The sequence below is a fragment of the Rhododendron vialii genome, chromosome 1a (assembly GCF_030253575.1).
Source record: "Rhododendron vialii isolate Sample 1 chromosome 1a, ASM3025357v1".
Classification (NCBI taxonomy): Eukaryota; Viridiplantae; Streptophyta; class Magnoliopsida; order Ericales; family Ericaceae; genus Rhododendron; species Rhododendron vialii.
In genome coordinates this window covers 12,334,293-12,349,775 of record NC_080557.1, presented here as the reverse complement: position 1 = coordinate 12,349,775, position 15,483 = coordinate 12,334,293, and the positions used below count along the sequence as shown (strand labels likewise).

General features: G+C 35.6%; 2 protein-coding genes and 1 long non-coding RNA gene across 3 annotated transcripts; all 3 read right to left on the bottom strand.

Moving 5' to 3' along the window:
- Positions 1-3,747: 3,747 nt before the first annotated feature.
- On the bottom strand, positions 3,748-4,676 carry LOC131302316 (uncharacterized). The gene is made up of 3 exons (XR_009191692.1): positions 4,413-4,676; positions 4,037-4,311; positions 3,748-3,920 (listed from the first exon to the last, which is right to left on the bottom strand). It is a non-coding gene; the product is annotated as an uncharacterized LOC131302316 (long non-coding RNA).
- A 220-nt stretch (positions 4,677-4,896) lies between these two features.
- On the bottom strand, positions 4,897-6,518 carry LOC131328268 (uncharacterized). Its single transcript, XM_058361237.1, has 5 exons — positions 6,374-6,518; positions 6,081-6,267; positions 5,945-5,981; positions 5,342-5,644; positions 4,897-5,241 (listed from the first exon to the last, which is right to left on the bottom strand). Exons 1-5 carry the CDS (start codon positions 6,516-6,518, stop codon positions 5,005-5,007), a joined length of 909 nt encoding a protein of 302 aa, XP_058217220.1. The 3' UTR covers positions 4,897-5,004.
- Positions 6,519-12,195: 5,677 nt separating this feature from the next.
- LOC131328263 (uncharacterized) lies at positions 12,196-14,794 on the bottom strand. The gene is made up of 3 exons (XM_058361227.1): positions 14,787-14,794; positions 13,942-14,044; positions 12,196-12,528 (listed from the first exon to the last, which is right to left on the bottom strand). The coding sequence occupies exons 1-3, from the start codon at positions 14,792-14,794 to the stop codon at positions 12,316-12,318; spliced, it is 324 nt and encodes a 107-aa protein (XP_058217210.1). The 3' UTR covers positions 12,196-12,315.
- Positions 14,795-15,483: the final 689 nt, after the last annotated feature.

Sequence of the window (15,483 nt, the reverse complement as noted above, 5' to 3'; positions counted from 1 at the left end):
AAAACCGTGATCTATCAAGGTGTAACTAAAAGTCTCTATCTTTTAACCACAGGATAAAAACCGTGATTAAAACTCATTAAAACTGTGACTAAAAACATAAAAATTGTGATTAAAAATGACAAAACCGTGACCTTTAATAGCAAAACATCTCAGTTTTATTATAAAACCGTAGTTGTTTAGAGAGAAATAATCTCAGTTTTTGCAAAAAAACCAAAATTAAAATTGGCGTTTTCCTAAGGGAAAAAATCCCACATTATTTATCCTAGTGGGTTTTGAAGGGTCTCTTGAGTTTTACATAGAAGCTTCAACCAACTACACCACACATACTTTTTAATATATGATTGAAATATTTAATATAAAACATATGCGTTTAACGTTAAAATATATTTTGAACATCATTTTGAACCTTTAAATATGAAAATTAGCAATTTTGATAAACATGAAAGCTGTAGCCCTTTGTGTTATTGTTCAAACCCAATTTGAATTATCTCAATTAATGGAGTTCTAAACATAGAGTTATACTCGAAATATATTTGGAGATGAAACGCAACCTTCATAAATGTTGTCACCAAAGGTACTCATTTGGCGACGAAATATATTTTCATTGCTGAAAGTGCCCCATTTTGTGACGAAATATTTTTTGTAAAATGGTTGAGAGTGACATTTATTTAGGGATATTGCGCGAGGAATCGATTAAGGGGTAAGCAACTTTCAACTTTTTCTATATAAGAGCTTTCATCTCAAGTCTTAAAAAAAATGTTCTCTAACTTACGACCTCAGTTTCTAGATGATTGAGATTAAAGGTTCTTTTTATCTCAGTTTTTTTGAAATGAGATATATTCTTTCATATATAATCTCAGTTTTTGGAAAACGAGTTATATTCTTGAAGTTACAATCTCACTTTTAAATTACAAAGACTAAAAAATCTTTTCATCTCAGTTTTTTTGGAAACAAGATATATTCTTTCATATATAATCTCAGTTTTTTGAAAATGAGATCTATTCTTCAAGTTACAATCTCACTTTTTAGATTACTGAGATTAAAAAATCTTTCTATCTCAGTTTTTTCGTATAACTGAGGTTAAAACTATAGTTCATAACATTTTATTACGTTTTTACAAAAAGTGAGATCTTTATAGTTTTTGGACCGTGATCTTTATACCATTTTGTAGTAGTGTTTTCTGATCTAGGCATAAAGGTAGCGCCACATCTTTTTTCTTTTTTTTTTGTAGGCAAAAGAAAATTTTTATTCAAAACTCGAAAGGGTACATCGAGTCCGGAAAAGAAAAAGGATGCATCACTACTTGAAACATACATCCCAACGACGTTGGCACCTAAGTCCTAGTACTTTCATATGCATACCACAATTCCGGAGGAAGAAAAACGAAGACATCCAATAAAATATTGGACGTACGCCAGAAAATACAATCACAATATACACTACAAGAAAAAAACACAATTCCCGACTAACCCTTTAGTCACCTAATGTCCCCTTTTTAGTCGGCAAATGGTTTCCCCAATTTAATAAATTCGTCGGTAACTTTGTCAGGGAATGAGAGTCGGGAAAGTGTTTTGCCAACTAAAACAAATTTAGTCGGCTAAGGTATACTTTTAGCCACTAACATATCCCGACCCAAACCTTAGTCGCTAATACTGTTTTAGTTGAGAAATTGTGGACTATTGGCGACTAAAATTTAGTTGGGGAATGTTAAACCTATTGCAGACCAAACGTTTAGTCAAGAAATGTGTGGACTATTGGCGACTAAAATGTAATCGTGGAATGTTAAACCTATTGTAAACCAAAAGTTTAGTCGGGAAATGTGTGGCCTATTGGTAACTAATGTTTAGTCAGGTAATGTCGTATTATAATTGTGTAATACCATTCTAGAATTTTTTTTTTTTTTTATCCGCAATTCATTCCAGAATTTCCTACAAATTTTTTCCCCATACTACAAAACCTATAAATTTGAGCCAACGATTATTACATCCACAAAATTACCAACCTAATGCAATTAATACAAATTCCAATAAACAAATCCAAAATTTCATAAATACAGCGTCCACCAAATATGGTGATAACAACTTGTCTTCGAATTCCTAGAGCAAAAAATAACGACTTGTCTCCAACTACAAAATGTATCTAAACTCCAAGGCCACAAAATACTAAAAAGTTCAACTTCAACAAATGGATAACCTTAAAACATCCAAACACGTCCACAATATCTTTGATCTTCATAGTCAATAATCAGAAGTATAACTGCGGGATACTCCATTAAAGTGTCGATATGTAGGAAAAAGAACAATCCACCATTAGTATTTATGAATTGGTGTATCTAATTGCTCAAAGACTGAACATAGGTAAATACTAAGCCAAAACGAAACATATGGCAACAGAAACACCTGTTACGGTAAAAAAATAACTACTGGCTTTCAGCTCCAGAAACATGAACTCATATTCCAACTCTCAAGACCATATTTTAAGCAAACAAAATCAGATTTTTGCATTTGACCACCAAATTCCAACACTTGAGTACATGTTTTCAACAAATACAATTTGTTTCCAACATGTTACACTCAAATCCTACACTTTTACACATAATTTCAGCTCTTGTAGATTACTTTCAGAATTCAACAACCAAATTTTTGCATCTATACAACAACTACAATAGATTTAGCACTTAATAGAAGTGATTTCAACCTCTAAACTTCAATTCCAGCAGTTAGTACTTTAATTTCAGCATCACAACAAAAGACCTAAGGAACACAAAAAATAGTAAGGCACAACACTTGAAATGCCAAAAAAACACCCATGTACTGCTACATGGCTGTGATCAAGGCCAAATTCAGTGGTTCCATAGCTCATGTTCAAACTCCAAAACTAAGGCTGTGATCAGTGGTTATGTTGAGACATTACACTACAACTCTAGCAAAGCAGAATCTATAACGTAGAATGCAGAATCCATAATGCAGACATGCCAAACCCAGAATGCTAGTTCCGTAGATGGTTCAGAAATACAGAATGAAAAAAAAGGTTAAAAAGTGTAGTGGTAAGTCGACTCATTCACCAAACCAACCTCCAAACAGTATACACAAATGCAGAATCCATATCGTATTAATCCATATTAAGGTTTACAAAATGGACTACAATTCAAGTCGAGAGCAACTGTAAGTATTTTGTTGATTCTCTATCTCACAGACGCTATGTATAGCCGTATCCAAAAATGCATTGGCAAAGTATGTAACTGATAGGTGTAATTGTTGACCCATTAGTGGGGAAACCCTTTTTCTCTCCTCCATATCTGAGGCATTACTATCACATGTTACTGTCAGACTCAATGAGCTTAATACCATGATCAAACATCCAAAAACCTTTCAATTGAAAACGAGTAATTCCTTATATTATAATTGTTTCCTCTGGCCTTTGAATTCAACACTAAAAACACCATAAATTTCTCTGTTAGAAACTTTTAAACAAAAAAAACTAATTCATTTATGATTTTAGCATTCAAACGCCTTATACGACAAACGAATCCTTACCATGTTCCATCGAGAACCTCAAAGGCTTTGTCCAACTGATAGAACCTCAAAAATACTACTTAATGGGTATTAATGTCCAACACTTAAAAATTCCCCAACCACTACAACATCACTCCTCAAAAAAAATACTTACTGATTGCAATTCCAAATTTCCTACTTAGCATCAAAGTCAATTCTAAAATTGATATTCTCAAACTACTTACTGTATATTTGAGCCACCATCACCCTGCTCCCATGCTGCCTCGTCCACCATTCTGCAATTGGCTCATCATAAAGCTTTTGAATACATCCATCTCTTTTAGAAGTACAAACCGCTCCTCATCGTGTCGCCTTTGTGCCTCCTCCCACTGCCTCTTCTCCTCATCTCGCTCCTCCTCGTGTCTTCTTTGTTCCTCCTCGCATTGCTTTTCTTCTTCCTCCCTTCGTGCCTTCTCCTCCTCCCACTGCCTATTTTCATCCTCTCTCTTCTCCTCGCGTCGTCTTTGTTCCTCTTGGGTTACTTTTGCTTTTCCTCCCATCGCGTCTTCTCCTCTTCCCTCTCCCTTCTTTGTTCTTCACGAATTAAATCCAACTCAATTTGAAGTTTTTACAGTTGGTCCTGGCGTGCTAACTGTGACTTGGATTTGGAAAGATAGGTAGATGGCTTTGGCCCATTCCCGAATCCTCTTATATAGTTCTTTGTCTTCGACTCCCCGAGGCACTCCTTTGAAATTTCTTCACCTGATAGTGGAGTGCTGGACAGAGCTGCAACGTCATGCATTGCCACAATCATCGCCTATCATTTCAGAAAAAAGAAAACAAACAACAAAGACATAAGGAATGGACTAATTAAAAAGCAGACAAAAATAAGTAAAGGATTCAACATTAAATGCATACATGTTTCTCTTGGCATATTGGATCAATCTATTCGTATGTATCTCTCAATCTATGTGATGCCTCGTATAAATCACAAAAATCAAGCTTCTTTCTTCCCTCATTACCATTTCCCTCATTACCATTTCCATCATCATGATGTCCCTCATTACAAATTTCACCAGAATGATCAGCCTAGCATATTCAAATAACCATAGCATATTAACAATCTAGCAAATAGCACTAGCAAAAATCATAACAGAATAGGCACAACCCATCATCAATAGCAACACTATGAACAAAAGTAAGTTTCGTCAGCCAAAAAAATAAAAGAGAAAGGAAGCTGACATGCTACTGGTTATTAAAAGAAGACAAAACTATGTAATGCAATGTTAATGGATTCTTAAACTAGCAAAACCAAGACATCGATGTCATTGCATAATTAGTTGTGCAAAATGTCTCACCGCAATAGTCATTGCAGCAGCAAAGGATCGAGAGCCCATAGTATGACCATAAGGTACGACCTCTCTATTTAATTTGCTAGCATCTTTGCGGGGTTGAAAAAATCATTTGTTAGATATTAAGTTAGAGTTGGAAATGTAACTCCAATAAGTATTCAATTAACCTTTCGTTTTGGATCCTTGAATACATGATCGATCATGTACTTCCAGTCATCTGTGGGTGTCTCTTGAAAAGGATGCTGATATGCGCCTTTGCTATCGCACAATGTCTTTGCATAGAAATCGTCCATTCTCCATTTCCAATCTTTGTAGAGTAGATTTGCCTTTTCATGAAAAACTTCCTCAACTAACTCAGTAGACTCAACTTCATTTTCGGTGACTTTAATTTTCTCCTACAAACATATATTAGAGAATTCACTAACAGAATGCAATCTGCAATCTTTACGTTATGAGGGTGTTATGCCGATAACCATTCAAATTAGGCATTCTTACCCGGACCACTTGTAAGATGGCATCTTTCAACGTTGAATCAACACTTTTCCACAAGGGGTAAAATCCCATAATAGGACATATCCACCTAATTTGTGTCCCTACTTGACTTGCCACCTTGTTTGCATTGTTTCCGCAAAATACTCTTATTTCCGGTGTCACATAAGCTAGGATCCTCTCCCCTTTATTCTTAACAATTATCCTTCTAATTCTTTTTCCACGTGTTGGCCCTCGCACACGCCGCCGCTTTACTGAAGATGCACCTGCAAAATAAGAGTAAATAATTTGTATCCAAACTACCACATACTACACAAAAGCAAAAGCAACATGTTTGAAGTGTTTTTGGCATAGACAAATTTATTGCTAGTCCATGGATGAAGCTATTGCTAGGTTCGAGACTATTACTAATAAAATTCAGTGTGCATTCTGCCATTCTACAGAAGACCAGGTATTATGCATAGTTTCTCTTTTAATTGTTATCTCTTCCCATCTTCTTTGGCCTTGTACGAATGTATTAGTCTATAGGTGATTTTAGTACATGCCTTTTGAATAATCAACAAAGTTGATTTAACGATATTGCTCAAGAAGAAGTCTATTACACTGAACCTTTGTCACCCATATGTAAGCATACATGTAGATAACTCTAGATCAGAAAAAGAAATACAATTGCTAAAACTAATTTCAGAGTTAATCCTAGGTACAAGTAGGGACCACCAAATTTCTTGGTACATTAAGCTTCTACGTCAAAATCATCATCAGAATCACTTTGATTTTCTTCCTCTTTTCTTCATCGTCTAGATCACCCATTAGGTCTTCTTCATCCTCATCGCTATGATCTTCTTCCTCCCTAATAATTGCAGGTTCAATATCATTTCTCCTCAAAGAGGTTACGATGGGAGGATCTTCAACAACAAATCTGTAGTTATTTCCTGCTAAAAAACTTCATTTGGAGACCCATTGGTTTCAAAACTATCCATCTTGGGACATTCCAGATTCCTCGACATTGAATTCATTCTACTACTTTCCAATGCTCACCCAACTTTGTATCTGCAATGTAGAATACTTGTTGGACTTGACTTGGAAAAACGAATGGGTCATCCTTATACCATTGACTTTTTACATCAATGCTTGAGCAATGTGCATCAACCCGAAAAAATCTACTGCAACTGGAATTGACCATTCGCACTGGAACAAAATAACTCGATGATTGAATAAATAGGCCATTTCCCATACTTTGGTTAAGAAACCGTAATAGTTTATTGTATGGCCTTCGTGCTCCCCTTCCACTGCCACCCCACTATTTTGACTTGTGTGTCAGTTGTCCCGTTCAATAGTATGGAAACGGTCGCCATTAGAAATGCACCCTGAATATGTGTTTATTATTGGTTCAAGTCTATTGACCAGTGACCACAACTCATTAGTTACTTCTGGAGACCTTTGCTTCCACAATTCATTCACCTACATTAAAAATTATTGTTATGCTACTTTAAATAAACATAGCTTAATGTGACGCGTGAGTAAATTCAATTTTCTATGTCTTATATGCCCTTTGAACCACTAAGAAACTCTTTGCATTGTCTCTTCGCAATGTAAAGTGTATTGCCATTTCCCAACAAATTCTTGTGTATCCTTGTTAATATAGAGGATTATGAATGCTAATAAAACCCCAACCAAATATAGAAAAGAAAAATAATGAAGTAAATATGTACTCTAGATATGTTTCTACTTCAGGGTTATTGTACAAGACAAACCAATGAGCCATGTCTTGTTGGGTGACAGGTACATCAGGTGCTCTCAGGATTATACTGAAGGGACGGATTTGCTGAGTGAAAGCCCTTAACCCCAGTTCACGCTCACCACCATCGTCATTCCATTCTTGCGATTAAACACTGTCTTAATTCCATCGAGATACATAGAACAAAAGGTTGTACATTCTTTAGAAACGTAAGCCTCCACAATTGAACCTTCGGGACGAGCTTTATTACCAACAAGTTTTTTCAAAACTCCAAGTAGTCTATAAAAAATACCACGCTATTAGGTTATGAATAGGATTATAAGTAAATGACACAATTAGTACAATAGTTATACATACCTTTCAATAGGGTACATCCATCGGTAATGCACTGGCCTTCTAGTTTAACCTTGTGGGGCAGGTGAATAGCCAAGTGTACCATTACGTCAAAGAAAGCGAGAGGAAAAATCTTTTTAAGCTTGCAAAATACAAGTATAATGTTCTCCTAAAGTTTATCCAAATCGCTCTTCATCACTGTTTTTTAGCACAACTGTTGGTAGAAGTTACTGAACTAAAACAACACCGTTCCAATTTCCTTGTTCAAATAGCCACGCATACCAATCGGGATTAGTCTTTGCAAAAGGACATGATAATCATGATTTTTGAGCCCCGATAGCTTGCCACCACGAGTGTTCACACATTTAGAGATATTCGCTGCATATCCATCTGGGAACTTGATCGATTTTAAGAAATTGCAAAAGCCTTCTCTCTTTCGTTGATAATGTGTACATGGCCAGGGGTTTTTCAAATGACCCATTTGCACGCCTTTTTAGGTGCAACTCCTTGCGTAATTTCTGATCCTTCAAATCCTTTCGTGCCTTTTTCGTATCCTTGTTCTTTCCATCTATGCCCAAATTTTCACATATATTCTTCCCTATGTGCATGACATCGAGATTCCATCGGAGATTGAGAAACTCAAAGTAAGAGAGCTCAAACAAAATGTTTTTCTTCCCCCAATTCAAATTTTTCTCAAACTCATCCATTTTTCTTTTCATGCTCTTACTTGGATGTTTCCCAAATGGCTCGTATGTGTTAATTTGCTCTAATATTTCTTGGCCCGACAACTCCATAGGTCTGGTCATATCCTCAAATTTACCATTAAAAAGCTTGCTCCTTCGCCAAATGTGGTTCTCAGGTAACCAGCGGCAAGCACCCAAATATCCAATCTAGCTTACTCGTTAAACTAACTGATGAGTTATCCTCATTGCAAATGGGACAAGCCAAATAACACTTTGTAGACCACCCAAACATCATGCCATAAGTAGGGAAGTCGTGGATGGTCCAAAAAACACATGCATGCGTCGTAAAAGTTTTTCCAGTAGAGGCATCATAAGTTTGCACACCATTCTTCCACAACTCCTTCACCTAACGGACGCAAGTAAACATCAATATCTTTTCCAATGGACGATGGGCCCGAAATAAGCAGTGACATGAAGCAAATGGGCTCTTTCATGCACTTCCACGGCGAGAGATTGTAAGGCACCATGATTACAGGCCACATACCATATGATTGACTCATGTGTCCAAGGGATTAAAACCATCAGTAGCCATCCCAAGCCTTACATTTCGCGGATCGGCAGCAAAATCGGGAAATCGTTCATCAAAGTTCTTCCATTCCTCAGCATCAGCAGGATAACGCAATTCATCATCATCTACACATTTGTCTTTGTGTCATCTCATATCAGGAGCTATTTTCTCACAACAATATAGCATTTTTAGTCTCAGAGTCAATGGTAAGTACCGTAGTATCTTGTGGGGGATCTTTTTACTCGTACCATTGTTCACCTTGTACCTAGGCTCATTAAACTTTGGACAATTTTTCATATTTTCATTCTCCTTCCAAAAGAGTGCACAGTCATTTATGCATGCATGAATAGGCAGATATCCCAAACCCAAAATCCCTTAAAAATTTCTTTGCTTCATAAATGTTCCAAGGAATAGCCTCATCATAGTCTGATCGCATCTTTTTAATAGTATTCATAATGATATTGAATGTGTCATTCGTCAACTTCTTGTATACTTTAACATGAAGCATTTCAACAATGAATTCTAGCACAGTCTTTTCACATCCAGGATAAGTTTTACATTGAGCAGCATTGAACAACTTATCGAAACTCCATACATTGCGCCTCCCAAGATTAGCAGGCAATTCATCGATATCGTCATCAAGAGGCCACCAACAAAGATCTGTTCCAACATATTAGGCAATTGGTTGCCATCCTCGGAGACCTGCCCTCCAATTTCATCCCCATTACCTTCATTGGGGTCATGATGGTCATCATCATGTGCTTGAGGTGCAGGAACAAATTCCCTATGGTGCACCCAAGTCTTGTAAGATGAGTCAATTCCTTTCAGCATCAAATGGATCTTAACAAGTGCACTGCTAAGTTTTGTGCCATTTAGACAATCAATACATGGACACCGAATCTCAGGTTGTGGTCCTAAATTCACAATCGCAAATTATAGGAAAGATTCCACCCCCAGTTTATACTATCTACTTATCAACCTATTTCTTATCGTCATTCAACTCTTGTCCATTACTTCTGACCTACAAAATTAACTAAAGGTTATACAACATTACTCTGTTTTTTTTTTTTTTTTACATCACTACATATGGCCTAAGTATATGTAGAAAATAGAAAGGAATAACTAACAAAAGCATAAGAACACCGTCAAAAGAACAATCGTTATTCATTCACTTCCAATTATAACCATCCAAAATGAAAAGGAAATCTTCCAATAACAATTGTTACTATCCACATGTTAAAAACAAATGCTTTTTTTCCCTCCATCATAAGATTCAGCGTTGCATATTCAAATAACCATGGCATATTACAATCCAACAAATAACACCAGCAGAAATCATAATAGAATAGTTAGCCATAAGCAAAGAAAGACGAGTCCGTTTGTTGCTAACCAATTATGGGATACTTGATTACATGGCACCAGAAAAGAAAGACGAGTCTGTTTGGCCATCCATTCGAGAAACAAAACAGGATCCACAAACAATCGAGCCTTATTAGTCATGGCAACTGAACTTCTTCAACCCAAATTTCCTTCCCTTATATAAAACTTTGATTGGGGCTATCATCCATACATACCCCAAAATACTAATGGTGGGCTTAAAATATACCTGAAGGAGTGGCACAGAGGGGTTCAAAATACCCTGCCTCGAAGGATTTTTGATCTTAAAATAAGAGCATCCATACCACTAGCCCATTTTTTGCGATATTCCTTGCCATATCTCAAAAATGGCACAATAAATTGCATATTGGGTGCCACACCCACAATGCCAAAATTATCTCAAATTTGGCAAATACCAAATTTTTGGTCATATATGGCAAAATTGCCCTTTTCGAGATTCAGAAAGATTGAAAGAAATAGATAACATGGGTTTGTAACACCTTTGACTGTTCTTTTTTTTTTTGTGTGTGCAAAACAACACTATTTATTGTCCAAAAATGAAAATGGAGCTAGTCATGGGTGTGGATGCTCTAAGATGACATAAAATAACTCTTGCCTCTCTCCCAGTGAAGCCCATATCCTATTATGTTCCATTAAAAAGAACCACTCATTTTGGGAACAGTCAGCACCCAAGACATTCAAACTTGTGTGCAATTTCGTCACTAACTATATATTGCTTTAATAGAGTAGAGGACAATATCAAACAACCAAAGTCTAGCTAGTAAATTTCAGACAAACTCCAATATTAAGACGTGACATTACATAATGTGATTTCTCTGTGACTCCTGTTTCCGCAGATTCCCAGAAAAAATAGGTCTCGGGCTGTCTTTTGGAACTATTCATGCATCAACAATATACTCTTTAGTAACAGCACCCACTATTTCTATACTTTGGTACCTAGTGTCAGACGTAAATATGTACTAATAGATGTTCAAGCATCTGATATAGATCCAGGACCTGAAAATATGAAAGCTCGAACTGCAAAGGCCGTACAACATATATTCATATTTCTTACCTAAGCAACGAAGGAAGTTTACTTTATTTAACGTGTTCAATTGGACATTTACATGGCAACTAGGGTGAACAAAATTGGACTCAAAATCAGACCAAATTAGTAATTAATGTGAAAGTAAATTTGGGGGTTCAATGTGGTACATTTTTCACCGTATAACAGTCACATGCAAAACCAAGATTATGAGAGAAATCAACCAAATCAGTAGATAATCAGTTTATTCAACACATGCAAAACAAAGATTGAGCTTGGATTCTACCTGTTGAGGAGAAGCAGAGCGACCTTGGCCATGAATAATGAAGACTGGGCTCCGATTTCTGTTGTCGTTCGACAAGAGAACAAGGCTACAGCGAGGATGGCATTGGGGAGAGACAGAAAGACCTGTGTTGGGCGTTGGAGAGAGAGAGAGAGACCTGTGTTCAGCATTGGGGAGATAGACGAAGTGACGAAGATAAGGGTAAAGAGAGACCTATCACCTTTGTTGAGCTTAAACAATGTCGTTTTTTGGGAAAGAGACAACCGCCAACAATTTTCGCAGAAATTTCAATTGTCCCACAAAAAAATTACAATTTTTCCGACTAATAAACCTAATTTAGTCAACAATTATCTAGTTTGAGAATTTGGGGGAAAATATTTAGTGAGCTCTAATTGCGCCACCATTTCATATAAACCCTATACTTTTTCACCATGGATGTTTTTTTATAATGCTTTATCTGAACCGTTAGGATTTCACGTCTTATTGATTATAGAATTGTTACCAAAATTGAAGATCATTCAGTATTAACGACCACATGATTGGAATAGTTTTACTGCTTCCAGAAGCATTAAAGTCTAATAGCACACCACTTAAGCCACACTTGAGATCTTTTTCAAGATCAAAACCATCTGTCTTTAATTTATTATGGATTAGATCATTCTTACCGAGTTATAGTTGAGATCGCTTTTGATTAGACAACTTATCGAATGAAAAATACTATTTTCTTAATGAGTCCATGTCTCCATAAAGGAATTTTCTAAACATGATCAAGCCACAAATTTACGATAATGAATAATTTAACAAGTGCAACAAAATCAAAGGTCTCAATTGTCACGCCCCGATTTTCCAAGGAATTTCGGAAGCATTAACCCAAAAATACACTGAATTTTACAAACTATTAGGCCCCTATTTATCCTTATACAAAAATTACAATTTCAAAATAATACAAAAATCTATGTACATTTATTTAACAAAAGCAACTCCAGAGCGACTCTAGTTTTGACACGAATTCCAAGCAACATTGGCCCAGACTCCGTTCCAGGGGGTCCCACCTGTATCAACTGCTCCACTGTGGAATCCTGCACACTCTGGCAAATTGAATGCCGAAGCAAACGATTTGCCAGGATACAAACGTATCCTGAGTGATAATTCACCAAGTAGAAATCCTAAAACCCAATACCACAATATGCAGATCAACAATATAATAATTCATAATACACCGAAGGTACAAAATAATAACACGTCGTCTTTTTCTTTACTATCCATCATCTTACATGTAATCTAAGGATTCTCTCCGCGAGATCCTTTCCTCCCACATCCACTAACTACAATCGTCTCATGGGTCCACCCTTCCTCTTGCTTGTCCTGCACCAGGGTCCTAGGTGAGCGCATCTAAGTTATGTACCGAGTATGTTCTCACTTAAGACCATAACAGGAGGATTGAGTCATCCCATGACGTATCGTACATTAGGGTCGGACATCCACTACCCCACGCTAACTATAACCGTCTCATGGGACCCATTCTCTTTCTCCAAGAGAAACTTCCCATGACGTATCATACATTAACGTCTCACTAACTATAACCGTCTCATGGGACCCATTCTCTTCCTCGAAGAGAAACTTCCCATGACGTATCATACGTTAGCATCACAACACCGGGCCCCTCACGTAACCCATTTCAACACAGGGCCCCATAGGTTACCCTTGCCATCACCATGGCTCAAATCACAATCCACACAATCACACTTCCAACACTTTATCAATTTTCATTTACTTAACATCGTCTACATGAGTCACTACTCATAACCACACAGGGAACCAATTTGTCCAATCTACAGCCACAACAAAATATCACACGGTTCAACATTTCAACTAAAAGTACTAACAACACATAACCGTGCGATAAAATTAATCATGTCATAGAATTTATCATGCGAGTAACAAAATAATATTCAGTCAAACAATTAATTACTACACTTAAAATTAAGTCTATTTCTCTCATTTAAAAATTTTATAAAACATTTCTACTATTTAAACATTTTCTTTAACTCTCATACTATTTAAAGATTTTACAAACTAATTTTTTTTATTGAAAAAAATACTTATTGCAAAATTTAGTATTTACTAACTATATTAAATATTAATATGAGATTTTTATAACAACAAAATTATGAGAGGCTATTCTAGTTAATATTTATTAAAGTTAAAGATTAACTAATATATAATCTAAAATATTTCTTGTTTACAATCTAAATAAATTTTTACTAGTAAAATATTCTTGTGAATATTTCATAAACATTTATCTACTCCAATAATTTATTAAACACGTAAACGTCCACCTAAATACAAATCAATAATGCATCATCAATAATAATTTCACAATCAAACACTTGTTAAACGATCATAATTTTTCACAGGGTATAACACTAATCATTCTAGCACAACCGAACTAAATTTTAATATAAACAGGACTAAAAATAAATTAACAATTTAACAGCAGATCATCATCTTCAATAAACTTTAAATCTAAGTAACTCCATTAAAATGCAGATAAAGGTTTTGGGTTTCTGAAAAACTACCTCAAACGCGATTCTAAGTCCGGATAAGTGTTGTACGGTGTCCGTAGATCGCCATGGTGGTTCTGAAATCTCGAGGCAGCGTCCGGCGGCACTCCAACAGGGCCTGCAGCGGCGGTGTGCCCACGAAACAAACGGTGTGCACACACCTACGACCACAACTCTCTCTCTCTCTCTCTCTCTCTCTCTCTCTCTCTCTCTCTCTCTCTCTCTCTATACTCAACAATAGAATTGGGAGTAAAATAATATACTGGTGTTCAATTTTCGAATTTATGTGGGTACGTATAATGAGAGAGAATAAGGTAGTGAGAAGGTGAGAGGATAAGTGTAGAAGTGGTGGAATGAGGAAGGAGAGTGATACTGATAAGGATAAAAAGATAGGGGACAAGTGCCACATTTGGGGGGTTTTCAATTCTAATGTATATGGACGCATGTATGTACATGGTAAGGATGTATCTGAACGCTTTTATGTATAGGATGAGAGATAGAGAAGTGGAGAGTTAGTTTGAATAGAGTTCTACTTAGGGTTTAGATAGGAAAGATAAGAGATGAATATGAATCACTGATTTCCTGTATATCTAAAGTTTAAATACATATCTTATACAATAATGCAAATAATATCAATTGTACACATAATAATATATTTTAATTATTCAATCTAATTAATTATTGAATTAGGAATTTTAAAATATAAATTTGTATTAAAAAAAAATTGGGTCAAAAATCCGGGTTGTTACATCGATCATCATGATTGTCTCGCGATCATGTACCTACTACAACAAGAAATGCAACATAAGACTTATTTGACTATCAATTAGATCAAAAGTATAAATTATAAAGGTAACTACCGAGTCATTTTTTATAATGTTCGATCTGAACCGTTAGAATTTCACGTCTTACCGCTTATAGCATTGTCACCAAAATCAGAGATCAATTGTTATCGGCAACCTCGTGATCGAAATACATATTATGCCTTTAGAGACGTTTAAATGTTATATTGCACTAACCGAACCCCGCATGAGGTCTTTTTTGGCAATCAAAACCATCTATCTTTGACGTAATACAAATTAAATTATTCATTCTAAAAATGAAGTTAACCGCGTATGGATAAACTCTTGATTGGACAACAAAAAATTTTAATTGAAGAATTTACGTGTCGATAAAGGGATTTCCTTAATCCAATTGAGCCAAAATTTTACAAGAATCTCATAATTAAGAAGAAAATAAATTGGAACAGTTTCGATCAGAAAAGTTGCATTGTAATCAATGTAGTTGGAACAAATATTCCATTCTTGAAATTTTTTGAAAATGAGAAAAAAATAAAAGATATTTACCAACTAAAACAATTTTTAGTCGGCTAATATCAATAAATACCGACCAAACTAATTAGTCGGAAAAATATATTCTATTTATTGATTTTTTAAATTCATAAACAAATGATTGTCACCGACTAAAATTATTATTAGTCAGCTGATATCAATAAATCGCAACCAAAATAATTAGTCGGGAAATTGTATTTTATTTATTAATTTATTAATTTGGTTA